We start from the raw sequence: 19,954 nt of genomic DNA, 5'->3' as shown, positions 1-19,954 counted from the left end.
GAAGGAGCCTCGGATCTGACCCGATGGGAGGCACCGGGGCTACGAGGACGCTCAGATGAAAGACGACAGACTGAGCTGAGGCCTCATTTCAGAGACTCTCTGGAAGCAAATGAGGCCAATTAATTAATGTAAACCCACTGCGAACACGTTCCTCAATTAGGCTCACCCAAATTCCGTTTCTTTTTAGAACATGGAGTAAAGCCTCAGCTATTCAGCCCCTTAGAGCTGGACCTCCTGGGTAACCGAGTACTTCAAGATTCATTCCCTGGGGCCCCGAGTTGTCTTCTGAACTAAGTGCAGGAACTGGTGGGAACCGGAGTCAAAGAGAAACAGTCACCAAGTAAGGTGAGAAAATGATAATCTCTTCCGGGCTCTATGGGAACAGACATGAAGGGTGAGAGAAATCAGAGCTAAGGAAACTCTTAACGCAATTAAGCTAACTTAAAAAGATAAAAACAAAGTGTATTTACAGATCTCCCTGCCTCCTTCAATGGACCTAACTAAGGACAGGGAACCTCTGATGCCCAAGGGCCACATCATGAACACCAAGGTCTGTGATGTGTCACAAACATAAAATGCAAACAAAGTGGAAGATGATAATGGTGTGGTGTTATGTGGTATTACATGGTATTACAACTCAGGGAATAGTTTCTTTCCAGTCCCAGGTGACAGCTTGCTTTTAGGCCTCTCGCCTGTTAGTAAAATAAGGTGACCTCCTGGGGCAGATACCGGTCTGACTGCAAAACCAACCAGTGAGCGTGAGGCGGAAGCAGTCTTCCTACAAACAATCTCCCCATTTCTAGATGATTGCTTTCCTGACAACTCCCTTGACTGGTCAGCATCTTACCACCACGGGCCAGAGGTACTTTCCAGAAGGCTCGCTCTCCCTCTCTCCTAATTAGTTGTGTTTTCCTCAACATTCCAGGACGTGAGGGCAAACTCCAAAGTAAAGATCAACGGAGTCCATGAGGATACCTCTTCAGGCGGTTCCCCCAACCCCTCTCTGTATTTAGCTTCTAACAGATTTCTAAGCACTGCAAACTCTACCCTGAATCTTGAGACCAGAAGTCACCTGTAGGCTGTCTAGGTGATAAATCAATATGCTTGGAATAGAACCTTTCATAAGTTTTTATGCTCTGAATACACTGTGGGTCACTGGCTCCTGGGGCAATCAGGACACAGGGTATATATCTCCACACTCTGCTGTGTGTGGTGGTGTGAACAGACATCTACAAGTGTCTCTCCTGAGGCACAGTGAGGGACACCACAGAGCTGCTTACGACAAGTTCTTTTGCTCCCAAAACTCCAAAGGAGTTCCCGCTTCTCCTCTCTGCCACTCAGGAACCACGTCCACCACCTGTGCTTCCAGCTGTGGCCACTGCCACTATTTGAGCCCGTTCTGCCATGCTGCTGCTTCTGCCCAGTCCTCTGGTTTCTGTCCCCTGCTGGACAGGGCTGCTCTCTCCCTGCAGTGCTGGGGTTTATTTTGTTGGTGCTGAATGAAGCTTCATCACCAAAGGCGGCTGGGGTATTTAATTTACTTTGCATTGTTCGGGATATGGAACGATTCTGTATGTTGGAGGATTCCAGAGGGCAGGGTTCTGGATGTCCAAAGCAAGCCATATTATTCACCGGAAACTGCCAGGCCACTAACAGTCACAATGAAGCAGACAGTGGCTTCTGGGGGACGGTGGGTGGCAGTCACGGTGCAGTCAGACAGAACCACTGGAGGGGTATGGGGGGGTGCGCGCACACACGTGTGTATGTGTACATAAAGATACACAGAGGAATCTGACATGTAACCACGGGAGCTGGGTAAGCAGTCTCTCTCTGTAATGCTGCCGTCTCTGCCCTGATGCCGGAGCTTTGCGTCTGCAGGGCAAGCAGAAGCTAGGGCAGGACGGAAAGCGAGTGGAGGAGAGCAATAAGCAACTCGCTGAGGCCACAAGCACGGACTGAAACCACGCCACGGGGTGCTGCCTCTGGCAGGGGGAGTGTGGTGTCCTGCAGAAGCCAGGCCCTTTGCCACAGAGCTAAACACACTCCTGGTGAGGCCGGTGCTTAGAGAGGCAGGGCCAGCAACTACAAGCCCAGCTGCTGCCTCAGGCCAACAAGGTGAGCCAGCAGCAAGTAATGACGTTATAAAAACAGCTGCTGCTCTGTGTCCGTACGTTCGTCCTCCAAGTCTCCACAAGAATCTCCTTTGGGGCCTATCCTCACTGAAACATCCAAGAGAGGGGATTCTGGAGATATGGTCAGGCCAGGCAAACTGATACTGCATAGCCAGGACAGGGTGGGTGCTTTTCCTGAGCGCCCAGCTAAGCTGACCAATGAATGGTTAATTATCCAATTGGCAATATAGGCCCCTAATGATAGGGAGCTCCCCTGGTGATAGAGGACTGTCACAGCTTGCCACTGCGGCTGCTAATTAGACACCTGATCTTAGTCCATAACATGGAAATGTCGCGAAGTTTAAACCTTTCATTGTAAATTTAAACTAATTTATGACAGAAAGTTCCTAAAGGAAAGCTCAAGTAAGTAGAGATTCTACCTAAGGTACGTGGAGAGGGGAGGCCTATGCTGAGGAAAGATCCCTGGACCCCAGGTCAGGAGAGAGGACTTTGTCCCTGCTTCCCCAGTAACTGCGACTCTCTAAGGCACTCTTCTTCCCAGGCCTCAGTTTGTCTCTGGAATGAAGGGTTTTAGCCAATGAGACCAAACATCCCCTTCCAGACCCTAGTCTACAGTGATGAGACGTCCATACTCACATCTAACCAGATGGCGCCCTCCACCCACGCATTACAATGCCAAAGACAAAATCCACTATTGCCACTGGGAACTCACAGCCCAGGAGTGTTCATTTGAATGTTCATGATAATATGTTGGGAAACAGCCACGCAAGGAAGGAGAGGGGAGTGATGAAGGCGACCTCTGGGCCAGACTCTGCCACCTGCATCTTTAAAAGTCTGCCGCCTCCAACCCTGGCCTGCGCAGCTGTTCAAGCGGCTGACTGGGTTTACTTTTAAGATTTTCTTGGGAGGTGTACGAATTCCCAAGATGACTGCTGCTATGGGAACGTGTGTCCAGCGATAGAACATTTGTTTTCATCGTAGGTACTTAATCTAGGCAGCAGCTGCACAGTGTGCAGAGATGACTAAGACTCAGCTTACAGCCGCACATCCGGGAGGACCGGGCTGGGGGAGCAGACGCGTCCACAGACAGATGCATGGGACAGATGCTGCAGCGGATCTGAGGGGAGATGGAGCCTGAGCAGCTGGGGAGACGGGGAGGGAAATGGTTAAGGCTGAGGCTGCTGTCACCCCTGCCGACACCCCACAGAAGTGTGCCCGTCACACACTCACTGCCATTCTGTTACCTTCCCCTCTGCTTTAGGTTTCCCTGTGCTACTGCCCTGGGGCTCTGCTTCCTTCTATGCAACAAAAAAAAGTTTCACGAGTAATATGGAAAGACCCTCACTGTAAGTATTCAAGTCGTATACACACAACCATAACCTTTCATTCTAATGGATTCTGTCAGTTTCCCTGAAGACAGCTTTCCTGTTCAGACAATCACCAATGGCGTGCAAGACCCTCCCCTTGGATCCTTGAGACACAGGTTGATAGTATCTACAAAAATATTTGCTAATCTAACAGGCAAAATATAGCTCATTTAGATTTGACTTCTCCGACTATTCAGAATTTTTAACCGTATTTACTAGATATCTATGTTTCTCAACTCCGTGAATTATCCACTTTAAAACTATGCTATTTGTTTATTGACATGCAGTGTGCACTGGCCGCCTACTGGTGCTCTAACAGAGTGCCACAGATTTAGCGGCTAAAGAGAACACAATTTTATTACCTATGTCCTCTCCCTTGGGGACTTTTCCACTCACCAAGTGTAACTATTACCTTGACAAGGATTACTCCCAGGCTTCTCCTGCTTTGACCTCTCATTGAATTTCCAAATGGGCATCTCTAAACCCAAGTGGGAACGCTCTACTGGAATATCACGTCACCTCAAACCCAACACTCCAAATAGCAAACCTACCAGCATGCCTTCCCCTGAGAACCAGCTCTCTCCTCATTCCCTCCTGTCCACAGTCTCATTCGGTCAGGCTCAGAAATCTCAGGCACCTTGGACCTATCTGCTCCACAGGCAACCACATAAAGCAGACACTACACTATTTTACTCTTGTAAGTCCTTTGTATTTCCAATCAGATCCCCTACTTCAGCCCTTTTCTCCCCAGACTCTAGATCCAAATGCACTGCCTCTCTGGTTTCTCGGTCTGTGTCTTGCTCCGTGGCTCTCAGCATCAGCACGTCCTTTCCATTTAAGCACCAGGTAAATGCACTGCCTAGCACTTAGACCCTCTGCAGCCTGACCACAGTAACACTTTTCAGTCTCTCTAACTGAACTGCTTTACTGACGGCCTCCGCATCTCTGTAAATATCATTTCCTCGTCCACAGTGCCTTCCACCCTGCCCACCCCATGGCCGCATGAGTCCTCTCCTCCCCCGCAGGCCCCGTATCTCTTTCAAGAAGCTGCCTGTGGAGATTCCAGCCCACAGATGTCTCCCAAGCGAATCCTGCAGATGTCATGCAAGCAAGAAACATGTGATTAATTCAAGAAAAGAGACTAACATGCAAAGGCGTAGAAGATACAATTTATCAAAAGTATTTGTTAATTATGGTTAGGGAATTAAAAACTTTAAAATCACGAATCTAGAGAAAATGTCTAATTGTTGACAAGCACAAAAGGCACACAAGGGTAAGTGGGTGAGAGCAAAATCTGAGCTTGCACACGTGTGATGACAATTAGGGCCAATGCTGCAGATCTCAATATGGTAATGCACCTGCCCCATGTCAGAGAGGGTACGTCAAGTCCTGGGCACACGAATGATGCTCAGTAGATGCCAGCTATCACCATCACCAATGCTTTGCTAAAATTTATGGGAGGGTGACTCTGGTCCTTCTCTCTGCTGTGATTCACTAAGCAATGGAATCCTCTGGAAGGCAAGTCCATCCAGGCCCCCTAATCCTGGACAGTGTTGGTGGAGGATGGGTCTAAAAATTATTCACCAAACGGCTTCACAGATTTCACAGTCCTTGCACAAGTCCCCGCAGCAGAAATGCAGGGAGCTTCTATTTTATTCTGTAAAGGAAGTCAAGAGGATCTTGGTCCCCTTGATACAGATATGTCTCCCAATTTTTAATGAGTGATAAAGTGCCAGGAATTTAATAGCATGGTTAAAATTAAACCAATTCTGCAGATGTACAAAAATCATGTGAGATTAACTACCAAAGGGGGTGCAACACGCCAGCTGTGTTTTGGGGGCTAAGAAATGTCAGCAGGAAAAAAACCACGAATGATTATGACACACGTTTTCCCACAGACAGACGAGAGCAGAGCACTATGAGAGATCAGATACTTGGGTGTGAGCTCTGCAAGTTACTGTGACAAATCACCAAATTCTGAGAAATCTATTTGCAAACTGACTTCGTTCCTTAGTCACAGGCAGGCTATGACACCAAGCAAACACTTTCCAATCCACACTGAAGGCTAGCTTTCATTCCAGCCTCATCACTAACCCGTCTTCAAAAGGATCTGTCTAAACTTGATCCCACAAATGGAATTACATGGCTTTAGAAGCCATCACATCAGCATCCCAAATCCAAAATGATGAAAAATACCGTCAAGCAGGATCAACAGCTGCTTTGCAAATTTTGGGTCAAAACTGGTACTCAACACCCTACTAAAGAATTTCACTATGTATTTACTAGTAACCGATGTGATAACCAAAAACGGCTATTTCAATTTCTTTCTTTTTTAAAAAATATATCTTTATTGATTTCAGAGAGCAGAAAGGAGAGGGAGAGAGAGAGATAGAAACATCAATGATGAGAGAGTCATTGATCGGCTGCCTCCTGTACGCCCGACTGGAGATCGAGCCCGCAACCCGGGCACGTGCCCTGACTGGGAATTGAATCCTGATCGCCTAGATCCTAGGTCAATGCTCAACCACTGAGCCATGCCTGGCCTGCTATTTCAATTTCTACTGATATGTTCTATTATTTTGGATCATCACCTATGGTGGAAAAGCAATAACAAAAACTTGAAATATTTTCAATAGCAAAACTATGAAATGTTTGTTAGCATGGGCCCTGGGAGATTGTGTGTTATAATTGTCTTTTAAGCTTAACCAAACCAAACCAAACCAAACCTAGAGAATCCTTCATTCTGAGGCAACATTTAAAGCAGACAAAAGGCAAGTGTCTCCAGGTGAACCAGGAATAATTGCCTGCACCCTATTCCCCCATCCACTGTTGTGTAGGCTCTGAAAGGGGGGTCCAGAACTCTTGGGGTGCAAAGGAACATGGCGTGAAAACCACTGATTTAGCCCAACTCCTGGTCGTGTACGTGGGGAAACAGCCTAGAGAGCTGAAGCAACCGTCTGGAAGCAAAGCTGTGCTTGCAGACAGTGGACTGTTTATATAGCCAGGTAACACTGAGAGGTCTGATATGCAGCCAGTATTTGCTCAACTGACTTCCCTAACCCCCCAAAGCCTGTGAAGGAAGTGCCCTGCCTGCTTCCTTGGGTCCCAGTGGTGCAGTCTACTGAGAACCATTCTTCCCTGGAGACTAAGGGGGAACAGCATCACGAGCTCATGGGCAGAGTATAGATGGCTTTCATCAAGACCTCCCGAGACAGTGTGAGGAGCAGACTCTGTGAGGCTGGTTCCACAAGGCCTGATGACATCTGTAACTCGCCTAGAGATACTGCTCACAAATTTGCAGGCAACCCCATGCCTCCTGCCTTACTCTCAGCCCATTCCTGAGTCCTTTGCTTTCTTCTGCAAAAATGGCTCTGTGTGAATCCATCTCTGCTTTTCCACTCCACTGCCACTTCTTTGGTGCCTGTGCCTGGTGAAGGACTCCCAAGTAGCACCTCCTAGTCTCAAGCCACAGGCACCCTTGTGACCAGCAATGCCAGTGCACAAAGGGTCTAGAGGCCCTAGATCAGGGGGTCTCAAGCCTTTTCCCATCAGGGATAATGCTCCATGAGACCTGCTCCCCTGAGTGTGAAAAGGGGCTCATTCTGCCTTTGGTCTACTTGTCCCAGAATGCAGGACAGTGAGGGTGGTGATGTGACCTGAATCATCTCTAAAGCAGAAGTCATTCGCAGACTTTAGTACTGATAACTATTACTGGTACCAATAATGGTTATTTGTTACCAATTTTTACCAATAATGGTTACTTGTTACCATTAGTTGAGGCTTACCAACTAATCCCAGTATCTTAGAGCTGCAGCATCAGGCAACCAAGTCTACCCAATGAAATGCACAAATATATATTTTAATCCTCACCTGAGGATATTTTTCCCATTGCTTTTCAGAGACTGGAAAGGGAAGAGAGAGAAACATCAGTGTGAGAGAGACACATCAATTGGCTGCCTCCCGCTTGCGCATCGACTAGGGCTGGGGATTGAGCCTGTAACTGAGGTACATGCCCTTGGCCAGAACTGCACCCGGGACCCTTTAGTCCGCAGGCTGATGCTCTAACCACTGAGCCAGACCGGCTAGGGTGACATGTACAAATACCTTTTTTTGAGTGTGTGTATGATCCTATTTGATTTTGGACCCAAAAGCTCAAAGGAGAAAAAGGCCTACGTGTTTCCGAATCACAGGAACAGATGTCAGAGAAGTACCGCGTAGCTATGTTGACAGCCTTTTCTATTTCCTCAAAAGCCACAGTGGCTCTGTAGTCAAGCTTGTCTCGCTTTCCCGAAAAGTGGCAGCACCAACATTTCTGCTCATCTCAACTATCCCATAATGCCTGTCAGTTGCTAGGCAACTGCAACAGTGCTTGCTCTCTGCCCACCCACAATGCACAGCCTTCACAATTGTTCTCACTGGCTTTGCCAATTACTCCCAGGCACTACCCGGTCACCCAGGGCTGCTGCTTCTAGCTCATCTCCTTGCCTGCCTAGTCTGGTGGTAAAATTTAAACACTGTATTTGTCATCGAGGCCCGGCAATTTCCATAACAACAGGCTGCCCATCAAACACTGCAGGATTTCATGGTGGGATCAAAAACTATACATAGCTTTCCATAAAAGCAACCAGAAAGAAGACATTGCCAGCCAACAAATATCTAATAAGTTCTAATTGATTAGAATAATTATGGGCAATTTTTAAATAAACCATGTTAAGTTTAGAAAAGACTATCTATTGAAAAGTCTTTAGGTCACATATTATACATTGATATGTTAAACAAAACAGATAAAGGCTGTATAAGTTGCTTTCTTTTAATTTATTTATTATTACTTTTTAAATCCTTACCCAAGGATCTTTTTTTCCATTGCTTTTCAGAGAGTATGAGAGAGGCGGGGGGAGGGGGGGGCAGGGAGAGAAAGAGAGAGAAACATGGATGTGAGAGACACGAGACACACCTATTGGTTGCCTCCCTCATGCGACCCCAGTTGGGGCCGGGATGGAGCCTGCAACTGAGATGCGTGCCCTTGGCCGGAATCAAACCTGGGACCCTTCAGTCTGCAGGCTGATGCTCTAACCACTCAGCCAAACGGGCTAGAGCTTTTACTTATTTATTAAGTTGAATTTATTGAGGTGACACTGGTTAATGAAATTAAACAGGCTTCAGGTGTACAATTCTATAATCCATCACCTGTATATTGTATTGTATTTTGTGTTTACCACCCCAAGTCAAATTATAAGCTGCTTGCTTGAATCTCAAGAGGTCTAATGAACATGAGCTTAATAATAACATGTGGTAGTTAGCAGCTACTAAAATCAAGCTGTTAACTAATGTTTAACACACTGACCATACAATAGGGAATCTTCACATGTTTTTTGCTATCATCCTGAGCATTCAATAAGTAAAAGAAAAGCCCAGGTGATAAGCAATCCCAAATTAGGACATGGGCATTTGGACTCTACTTTGGTGCTATTTTCTCCATAGTATGTTGGCTGATTGGGTAATATCACCACCTGAGACACCTGGGTTTGTAAACATAGAAGGGGTTAAAGCTATTAAACCTAAAACCATAGTAGCTATGGTCCAAAGCTGATAAGCAGGATGGCTGGGGACAGGAGCGGGAAGAGCATCTTTCTCTGCACAACCTTTCCCTATTTTGTGCATCTATTATCTATCTGGAAAAACCAGTGTTGTAAAGGGCTCTGATACAGACACGGATTGGTCACTAACCATAAGCCATGCACAATGTTAGATGTTGAGGATATAAAGATGGGTAAGACCTGCCACCTGCTCTCAAGCAGCTCATAAAATGTTGAAGAAATGGGACCATAAAGAACCAACAAGGAAAGTGGAACAGGACCAAGCACAAAGTGTTACAAGACACAAAGGAAAACACGAGTTACGCCTGTTGAGCCAGAAGAAGTTTCAAAGAAGAACGTTTAAGATGAACCTGAAGGACAAGCAGTATGAAAAAGAAAACCATAAACTTAAAGCCCAAGAAGAAATTAGAAAATGAATGATAGTTAGATTAAAAGGGATATTCATTCATTCATTCATTCATTCATTCATTCAAACTTTTCAGAGCCACTATAGGCCAGGCACTGTACAAGACACTCCATTTGTTGATCTGAAAATATAGACATTAAACAAATAATTACCAAAAATCAGGATGAGTATTTTGGAAGGAAAAGAAGTATGGAAATTAAAAACTCATGTTCCCTTAGAGTAGAACAAAACTTCTAATGCAGACAGTCCAATAAAGTGGAAACTTAGTTAAAAAGTGGTTTTAGTGCAGATTTTATAATGGTTGGGGATGTGGCAACTATACACTAAAATATAGCCCAGGATCTGTGGAAATGTTTTCAGTCAGAACCCCAATCACCATATAGTGAGAGAGAGGGAAGGAAAAACTGTGACTTATGTGTATTTAAAAAACTAAAGTGGAAGATGAAATCTGTGTTAGTATTTTATAAGCATTTTTATCAGATTTCAATGCCTGATATTCAGTAGCCAGTTTCCACAGTTGTGAAACATCAATGGGAGAAAACAGTCCCCACGACAAGAAGCCACCGCCCTCTGCTGATGATGGGCAGGGAAATGACAGGTTAATGGGATATTACGCACACACTGTAGGAAATATGTGAAGTATGCCTCTCAAGTGATGAGTGTCTTTTTTAAGATCAGGAAATTGGACATACGGGAATCCTATTTATCTTTTATAAGGTTTATTATTTTTAACAACTCTATACAGCCCTGTCCACCGTGCTGCAGCGCTACTCCCTCACTCCAATAAAGCAGCCTCCTTTGTCTCCAAATAGCTACAGAACTTCACTCGCAGACAGCCTTGGGAGCCTGGGGTTGTCTTTTGAGGACATCCAAGGGTAGTTTTGCTTGACTGTGGAAAATAAACCTCAATTTTGAAAACAGATAAAATTAAGAAATTACTTCAAATGAAGGCTGGAGAATAAGATGGATGAATGAAACTGGGCAGTAAATACCCATGCGGCATGTGGAAGGTGGAATTCCCACCCCTGCCCCCAGTGTACATACCCTGTATAATCCCTCCCCTTAAGAGGGAGCGAAAATTGTCAATATGATGGGATTTCTTTCCCACGATTAGGTTACAAATCAGCCAACTGATTTAATCAAAAGGTATGGAATGATCATGGGTGGGCCTGACCTTATCGGATGAGACCTTAAGAGAGGGACTGGATTCTTCCTGAGGATTCTCCTTTGGCTTCAGTGCAAGCAAGCAGCTGTGCTGTGAACTATCCACGGAGAACTGAGAATGGCTCTCGGCTGACAACAACCAAGAAAGCAGGAAACAGTCCTACAGCCATAAGCAACAGAATTCTGCAAAGCACCAGTGAGCTCAGAAGAGAACCTTGAGCCTCAGAGGAGAATGCAGCCCTGTTCGACAATTTGACCCTCCACTTACACTAATCAGTTTGTGGTAACTTATTACACAGCAGCAGGAAACTGACACAAGGTCCAAAACAGAAGTGTAAAAGTACCAAATTTCAAAAGGTGACACTTTTTTTAGGTGTGCGGATCAGGATTATAAAAAGTTTCATAATCACTTCAGTCAAAATTATTATTCCTTATCATCTACCTTATTACTTTTATCATTTTTTCTGGGAACTGTTTTAACTTTGGTGCAGTTAAAGGAATCAGTCATGCTTCCCAAACATGAACACTGGTAATAATAAAAGGAGGAAAGTGTCCAAAAAAGGAGTTAAATTTATATAGCTTTTGATGTGTTTCTTTTGCTAAAATCCAATTCTTAAAACATAAAACATCTGCCACTTGGTTGAAGGACTGTAAGGTTTGCTCAGCACTGTCACCTCATCTGGACTAGAATCCAGGGTCCTCACCAGGCTGAAGCAGGAAAACATATTGAGTGAAAGCAGAGCAGCTCTCGTAAGTCAGCTCTGAGTTTATTCTCAAGGTGCTCATATTCTCCACCAGGGCAGAATCTAGGGGGTACTCAGGAAGGCAGGGGGCACCCAGGGGACTTTCACCATGCAGGCATTTAGTATGTGAGGGACAGGTTACTGAATTTCCTTAATGCATGAGGCTTGACACTGCAAAAAATTAGCCTGACCAAAATGCCAACAGGGCCCTGTTGAGAAACACACTATTTGGGCATAAGCTAAAGCCAGCTACATTAAAACCATGTCTTGCCTCATGGAACAAATATTTACAAAGCACTTATTCTACTCAATTCAAATGATCAAATACATTCATTCAGACCCATAACTAACAAAGCTTCAGGAAACCCAGGAGGCACCAGGCAATAGTAATTTGGCCTCTGAAGCAGGTAAAAGGCAAAGTCTGGCCAGAGTTACTGCTCTGATCTCACTTGCCCTCCCACTCTGCTCACTCCAGCAAAACCACTTTGCTGTTTCTCAAACGTATATTCTCAGTATATTCCTGCCTCTGCCTCTCCACCCTTTGCCCAGAATGCTTTCCCCCAGCTCTCTGTCCACATGGCTCCCTCACTTCTTTCAGGTCTCTGCTTAAATGTGACGTCAGTCAGGCATTCCCTGAGCATCTATTTAATGAGCAGCCTCCCACCTAGCCCAGGGACTCACTACCCCAGAGCACAGTGCTTGAGGGTGGGCCTGGCTTCTTGGGCACTGGTTCAGCCTCTCTGTGCTTCAGTTCCCCATCTGTGTGGGGGATTAATAACTACACTGTAGAACTGCTGTGAGGATTATGAGAGAGAGGGAGAAAGAAAGGGAGAGAGGGAGAGAAGAGAAGGAGGGAGAGGAGGGAAGGAGGGAAGGAGAGAAGGAGAGAAGGGAAGGAGGGAGGGAGAGGAGGGAAAGAGGGAGGGAGAGGAGGGAAGAAGAGAGGATGCAATGTGCTTAGAAGAGCACTTGGAGCTGACAGTAAGCAGTGCACATTAGCTTGAAGGATCTGGAGGAGGGAGACAAAGCCCACAGGAAGAGAAGAGACTGGACCTGAGCAGCAACTGAGACGCAGAGAGACGGCAAAGGGATCAGGAGAGGGAACTACATGGGCTGCTGGCAGGATGATTTCAGGGGCAGAGGGTAGCCTGGCTGTTTCTGGAAGCATGTGTTGGGGAATACAGGTGTGGAAGGTCTGAGTGCCAGGCTGAGGACTCCGGACTTAGTCTACAGGAAGCGCAGGAGGATTCTGAACACAGGACAAGGAGGAAAACTCGTGTTAGCGAAGGCAAACGGTCACCGACAACTAGGACGGGGGCCTGGGAAGAGGACAACCGTGTGACGGGACAGCAGACGGGTGGCCTTTTCAGGAGTCCAGGTGATAAGTATCTGACCTGGTAACTTCAAGGATTAGAAAAGCAAAGTTTGAGACATTTCAAGGATGAATAGGCTTGGATGGGTATTTCCAAAGCACCCACGTGCCCACCTCAAGCACAGAACGGATCCCTTCCTATTGCCATTACTTCTGTGTCTGTTTTCTGAGCATCTCAAATGCACTGTGTAAACCTTACTGTTTTATCCTGTGTGTCCAGCACCCACTGGAGGAAGGACCTTGGTTAATGCTGCAGGATGCTCGAAGGACGGGACAGGACAAGAGGGCAGTGGGCTGCAAGCCTGATGATGTGAGAGTGCGCAGGTGCCACTAAAGCAAAGAAGGATGTTGGGAAAGAAATCTCCTGAGACAGACGGACTCAGTTTGGGATGTTCTGACTTTGAGATGAGGTGCTAACAACCAAAAAAATGAAGGCAGTTACCAGTAGGTATCATTTACATCTGGGGTCTACCTCTTCCGTTGTTATGGAATGGTTGAGAAAATGCTTAAGCATTTTCTGTGTTATTTAAGTTCTGTCTCTCAGGTGCTATGTGAGTAAAATCAGGCCATGACAGCATTCTCTATAAAGGCATAAGTTATGGGCTCCTTTAAATAAGGCTCACGTGAGAGAGAAACACAGAAAACTAATGACGATTCATAAAATCCCCTTTTGGAAACCCATTCAGTGTTCAGAGCAGGAGTTACAAACACATTTTATAAATCCCACCCATCAGGAATATAAGAACCATTTACCTTGTGACAAGGAACCAAGCGATCTGACTGAAGTCTGGAGAGGGTCTCATGTAAGTCTTAATGTGTGGCATGGCGTTAGTGCGGCCAGAAGTCTCAGCCGACCACTTACTAGTGACAGGAGAGACACAATTACTGATAAGAAAGGCAAAATCTTGTAATCTAAAAAACAGCGAGTACACAGATCTCTTTGATATGACCTGTGAGATCTTCTAAAACTCTGTTCAGGTGGCAGAATAACGCACATTAGTTTTGGAATGTAGGTAAGTAGGAAAAAAATTTACCACCACCTACAAAAAGCAGCTTTTGGCACCTGGCGCCCCTGGCTTCTCTGCTGTGAATGTGCACACGTAAGCAAATACTGTATTATTTCTGCTGTGCTTTCAACAGCATGTCTGCACATCTCGTCTCCTAGCTGGACTGTGAGGTTTTAAAAGCTCAAACTGTGCTCCCACAAGGCCTTTCTGCGTAGAGGCTCAGTAAAAGCTTGTTGATAAAACAAAATACAAAACGGGAAAAATGCGAACAGTATGAATATCATAAAGTTGAAAAGCAGGGGGATACATCAGAAATACTTTCATCAAATGCTGACACCTGCATATCTTGTTTGGTTTCTAGGCTTCCAACATTGAAGGACTAAGGTGCCACGGGAAAAAATCATCGCCTGGATCATGAGGCTACAATCCTTACTTATCAGAGGATGGTCCCTCAAGAGAACAGATTGTCTGCAGAAACCGATCAGGATTAGGTCCATCGCCAGATTATTAAATCCACCTGAATGCAGACAATACTGGAAGGCACTCAATCTGAAGAAATGTCCTCTGGAAGGAACAACTTCCTGAAAAAGCATTAAAGAAGGGCTTCCAGATGACATCCCGGATCAGACTGAGAGCTACTGGGATGTGATCTGCCTTCGTTTCTGGCTGTCCAGCCAAATAAGTGGCTGCTGAAGCAAGTAAGGAATGGGGACCAGCCCAGAACATACAGATGTGCGACTGCTGCAGCTCGAGGACAAAGGACATTCCTTTCGCTGTCCATTCAGCCACGCACCGAACTCTTACAACGTGTCAAACACTACCCTGAGTGCTAGAGGGGCAGGGTGAGGATCCTACCCTCAGCAGCTTGCGGGCACACAGTGAAAGACCGTGTACACAGAATGATTATGTTCTACGCACTGGAAATATGAACTAAAAGGTACTACTGTAAATTCTAAAGTACCCAATGTGCTCTCTTATTTATCATTTTGTGTGTGAATATATAAATAGAAATGCCACAGAGATAAATTTTACTTTGGCATTAAAAACCTATTCCAAAAAAATGTTCTAAACCTTGCTTTAAATTATTTCTATTCCGTAACACATGCAGCTAAAATATATAGCTATCTTATGTAAGGTTCTTGAAAAAATCTGACAAATAACACTCTTATTCCTGAAGCAGCAGCAGCAGCAGCACTGCAAACCAATTACTTACTGGAAATAGGAATGAAGCCAGTTCTGTTTTTCTGCTGTCTGGATGCTATAGGGAAGAGAGCCCCCGGCTTTTGAAAGAAAAAAAACAACAACAATAAAACTTATGGAATATAATTTGAGGACCCTTCATTAAGAAAAAACTCTATAGTAAACAACAGTGGGAAGGTTAAAGGAAAAAACAAAGCTACTTCCATTATCTCATCTTATAAAAAATAGTTCTTTGAAAGAAAATGTCTACACTTGCACTAGGTATGTTCTCTCAGTGGGGCTTACTTCCTTAGGGATGCATATTAAATGTAAATGTTTAGTACCTGCAAAGGAAAAGGTATTTGATCACTCAGGGTGGTAATTTAATATCTGCATCAGCACAGACTTGAAGTGTTAGAAAGAATCCTGCCCATCCTGCTGTCCTCATGCAGGCGAGACATCCTCAGCCCTGATTTGCGAGATGAGGTGTGGCACCTCTGTTTGGCCCAAGGCCGGGGCACTGGGGCAGACTAGGATAACTCCCAGAACTCGGTTCCTGCCTCCTTCACTCGCTACTCTGCTGCTCCTAAACACACCTTGTACTAGCGAAACGGATCCTTACAAATGGGACAGTGATCACTAAAATAAACAGTTCAGTTTTAAAAAAGGAATTCTAAAAGCCATATTCCTGCAAAGAAAATAAACATATGGTACCAAGTGGAAACACAATTAGAAGCCAATTTTTTGTTCATCTCTGAACAGAGGAAAGTTCCAGTGTAGATTCACCAATCGCTTTCCGAACACGGGTTGGAACTTCTCCATAGTAATCTCTACCCAAGGAGGGCTTTACATTTCTTCAGCATACCAAAGGCAGCGTGCTGCATCCCCTACCGCAAATTACTAAAAACATGTTCAGGGTTCTGGGACCAGTTATAAGATAGTTTTCCTGAAAATACCATGTTCTTCTCTGTTAGAAAGTATGCTTTCAATGGACCTAGCCTATCAGAAGTGCAGGAAGAAGACGAAAACAAACCACAACCACCAGGTCTCCGAGTCTCAGTGAAATAATTTTAGCTCTGCCATTAAAAAGCAACAGACTAAAACACCCCAAACCCTACTGAGATTTTTCAGGAAGGCTCACATCTAGCTTGATGAGCTCTAAGTGGACTAAATTAATCTAAATTCAGAAAATTCTGCTTCCAGCCATAAGCAAATGCCAGCTAGACTTATTTTCCAGAGGCATACACTGTTTAGGTTTTTGGTTATTACCTCCCAAAGGAAATACTTGGGGTACTGCTGAATTGCGAATAAAAGTTTAGGTGTCCAGCACTGGTATAAGAGAAACAGAGGCGATGTCTACAAAATAATCCTAGGCATTTATGGATGAAGCCCTTGAGAGGCTAGGTGTATAGACCAGGCTATACCAAAGTTTCATCTCAATATTAAATGTAAGTTCCGAACCTTAAATAGATCTGTATCCAGGATTCATGTTTCAAACAACCACACAGGGCCATAGACACAGGCAGGGACGATGTGGAGGGGGAGAGAGATCAGAGCAAGGAAAGTTACCACCGCTCTGAAGAGGCACAGCTCGAGCAGCAGAGGAAGCTGGTTTTATTTGGATGTCTTGTCTAGACAGCCAATCTGTTGGTGGGAGAGGTGAGAGCAGCCTTTTTGGTAGAAGTGAGATTAGCAACCACTCAGAGGGCTATTGTGAGAATTAAATAACATACAGAACCTGCCCAACTGCAGGAACATTATCAGTGCTCAATGTTATATATGTTCACGATTCTTATCCAGTTAAGAGAAATTTATCATCCCAAGGAGGAAGGCATTCTTATTACTTGTTTTTAAAAGTTTACCAGGGCATTTATGAAATATACACAAAAAACACAGCTGTTACAGTCTTCCCAACAATTACCTGGATACCCTTCTAAGCTGGTCCGCACATTTTCCACAGAAGGATAGACCTGAAAATAAATAAGAAAAAACCCCATTAAAACTTGAAAGGAACCATGTTGAAGACACTATTTATTAAAAGGAATGCTGATTAGTTTTTAAGAAAATTAAAATCTCAATTAAAACTCCTCAGAAACTTAGAAAACGTGCTTTAAATTTTAAAAAGTTCCCATCTTAACGGGAAAAAATTGAACTTCTGGTAATTAATTTGATGATAAAAATATTATACTTGGGTTGGAGTTTTTCGTGACATGTCATAGTAACACTGAATTGAATGCAAAATTAACCATTAATTCAAAGGTGTCTAAGTAATTAACAATGCTCATAATTGTCTGGGAGCTGCTTTATCCAATATTTTTTCCTGGGCTTGGCAACCTGGAAGGAATGATAATTGCAGGCTCGTTGGTGACCAACACCACCAAGCTTTAGCTGAACTGCAAGCCACAGCACCATGTGATAAGAGGGCCACCCGATTAAAAACACTGCTGTTCCCATCCCCAAACTACTGAATCAACCTCTCTCTGGCAAGAAGGACTGACTCTGGATTCCTCTCCCGGACTAGAGGATGCAAATAAATAATTAACTCCCGGGGAGGAGCACTTACCAGATGGAGGGGAGCGGCACTTTTCCCTGGGGCCCTGCTTTCCTTCCCCAGGGTCACTAAGGTCTCTTTGAACTCAGAACACAACCATTTGGATTCGTCAGGCCCCATGGAGCCGATGCTTGAAAACTGGCCCACGATGGGCCAAGACTCTGCCTTAGGTATGGAGGAGGCATGTTCTTTCAGGAGCTGTGAAGAAATAATAGTGAAAGCCATATCACTCACACACACAAACAAAAACGCTGTAACGATTCAGGGCATGGAGGCCACCCTGACTTCCCTAATTAACAAAGAAATGCTGAAAGGATCAGTGATCAATTCCATACCCACGTATGCATTTTTTCTTCTTCTTTGGGAAATTGTTTTTAGATTCTGAAAATATTTTATTTTAATGGAGTGAGTGGAGAGGAGAAGTCCTCTTCTCCCAAAATTCTTTGATTTGTACTAATAGCAAAAACAAATAAAAATTTTAAAATGATCCATATTACTAGGAATATCAGATAAATCACCACCCTGCCTTGTGAAGTTAATTTTTGCCTTGGAATCATAATTGTTTAATATACCTACACAATACATAGAAGGCCACGCTACTGTATATTCTGACTTCTATCATCTGAAAGAGGTTTAACACTTGGGCTCTGATGTCCTTAAAATAAAAGAGAATCTATTTACATATAGACAACACAACCTGAAACACTAAGCTTGATCGGTGTTTCCTGTTTTGATACTTGTGCAAAGCTTGAGAAACAATTCAGAAAATATTTGGAAATCTTATCCACTTAAACTATGTACCGAATGCCCACACAGAGGCTGGAGAGAGTGAGAAACATAAGCCACGGTGCCTCCCGTGGCAGGGCTCGTATTCTGACTGACGTATTGTTTAGTTTAATGTGGATTATTTTCTTTAACACAGCTTAGGCATCAATATTTATAGACATTGCTACCAAAAAGCCCAAATAATCCTCTACTCGCACCCCGGGTGCAGCACTGTGCAGGGAACAGGCCTGAACTGACAACAACAAGACCCAGCGTCTATTCTGTGCTTGGCTCCTGATCAACTGCATGACCCTGGACATGTCCCTCTGCTCCATGTATGTCAATCAAACAGAGCCCTGATCTTCCCGTCTTCCCTGGAGGCAGCTGTGGTGCAACATGAGCTCCTGTGTGTGAAGAGTGGCTGGAAAACTCTAAGAGGCTCTTCAGCTTTCAGAAGACTGTGATCCCACACAACACGTGCACTTAGTACCAACCTGTTGAAGCCAACAGCCTACAAATACCACCAATGCCGGGTGACCACTCGGCATGTGCCCTGCATCCATTTCCTTTAATCCTCACACAATTCTGTGAGTGCAGCACTATTATCATGCCCATTTTATAGATGACAAGAGAGGCAGGTTAAGGAGCAAGCCAAGGACATGGCTTGTAAACACCAGGTCAGGTTCCGAACCCAGGTGTGGGCATCTACCTGCAATGCTGGGCACTTGGCCAGTGCAGTGAGCTCTACTCTCTAGGTCAAGATGTGAAGGTGTTGGCTGCGAGATGCTGCCTGCTTTCAGCTGTGCTCTCATTTAAAAAAAATAAAATTAAAATTTTCATTAACCAAGGGGGATTCTTACATAACATAAATAATTCATGGAAAAAGAGGTAAGGCTTTTAAGAAAGCCACTTTAGGGATATTGTCGGTAAAGTGTTTCCTAAAAGGGGATGAAGAAAATTTTCATCTTCAACTTGCTGGTTGTTTTATTTTGTTAAAGACCTTTCTTTGTTCATTTTCATACCTGCAGTAAATGTGATGTCTGTAGTAACTATTTTCTAAGAGCACTGGTTTAGTAAACAAAAAACATTATAGCTCAGCTGTAGCTCTACTCAACACTACAGTCTGTTCTTTGTTGAATTTGGATGTTAAAAGCCCTTGATATGCTGATCAAAAGCTACAAAATGAGAAGGCTCTGATTACCTTTATTACAAGATATATAACTAAAAACCCATTTAGAACAGTCTACACCTACAGAAGAGGCCTAACAAAACTTTAAAAATTATTGAAAACTATAATTAGACAATTTATCATGTGCCTGCTATTCGCCCAGAACTGTGCTAGAGATACTCTGGCGCTGCCATCAAAATACACAATTATAAGTGAAAAGAGGGACAACATATATTAAATTAAAAAAGTTAAAACAGTAAAAATTCTGTTACCTTCCGAAGCCTAAAGTGTCCCCAGTTATCTTTCTGATTTCCTTGAAAGCGTCCCGGGGTTGATCCAACGAGGTAAACACTACAAAGATATAAAATGTAAGCTACAGACCACAGTGATGTGATTTATGGACCCAAAACCACAAAATACACATGGACTCTAATGTAATCATGAACCATTCCAAGAGCCAACCCATTTTCTTGGGACACTTCCTCAGAGGAGTAACTGATACT

The 19,954-nt window shown here is 44.3% G+C and overlaps 1 protein-coding gene across 9 annotated transcripts in view; it reads right to left on the bottom strand.

Annotated features, from left to right (window-relative positions):
• Positions 1–19,954, bottom strand: part of TDP1 (tyrosyl-DNA phosphodiesterase 1) — a 60,020-nt gene that overhangs the window by 23,494 nt on the left and 16,572 nt on the right. For 8 of the 9 annotated variants that reach the window (XM_081140204.1, XM_081140209.1, XM_081140210.1 and 5 more), the window contains 5 exons: positions 19,724–19,802; positions 17,531–17,716; positions 16,889–16,937; positions 15,002–15,068; positions 13,535–13,642 (listed from right to left, as the gene is read on the bottom strand). In XM_081140204.1, coding sequence (XP_080996330.1) covers positions 13,535–13,642; positions 15,002–15,068; positions 16,889–16,937; positions 17,531–17,716; positions 19,724–19,802 — 489 coding nt within the window. Of the gene's footprint in view, positions 1–13,534; positions 13,643–15,001; positions 15,069–16,428; positions 16,612–16,888; positions 16,938–17,530; positions 17,717–19,723; positions 19,803–19,954 lie in introns of those variants that run through there. The other variant, XM_081140212.1, reaches the window with a different exon arrangement.

This window comes from Miniopterus schreibersii, assembly GCF_964146895.1.
Source record: "Miniopterus schreibersii genome assembly, chromosome: 1".
Taxonomy (NCBI): domain Eukaryota; kingdom Metazoa; phylum Chordata; class Mammalia; order Chiroptera; family Miniopteridae; genus Miniopterus; species Miniopterus schreibersii.
The sequence above is the reverse complement of the archived record's forward strand: the minus strand, read 5'-3'. Positions and strand labels throughout refer to the sequence as shown.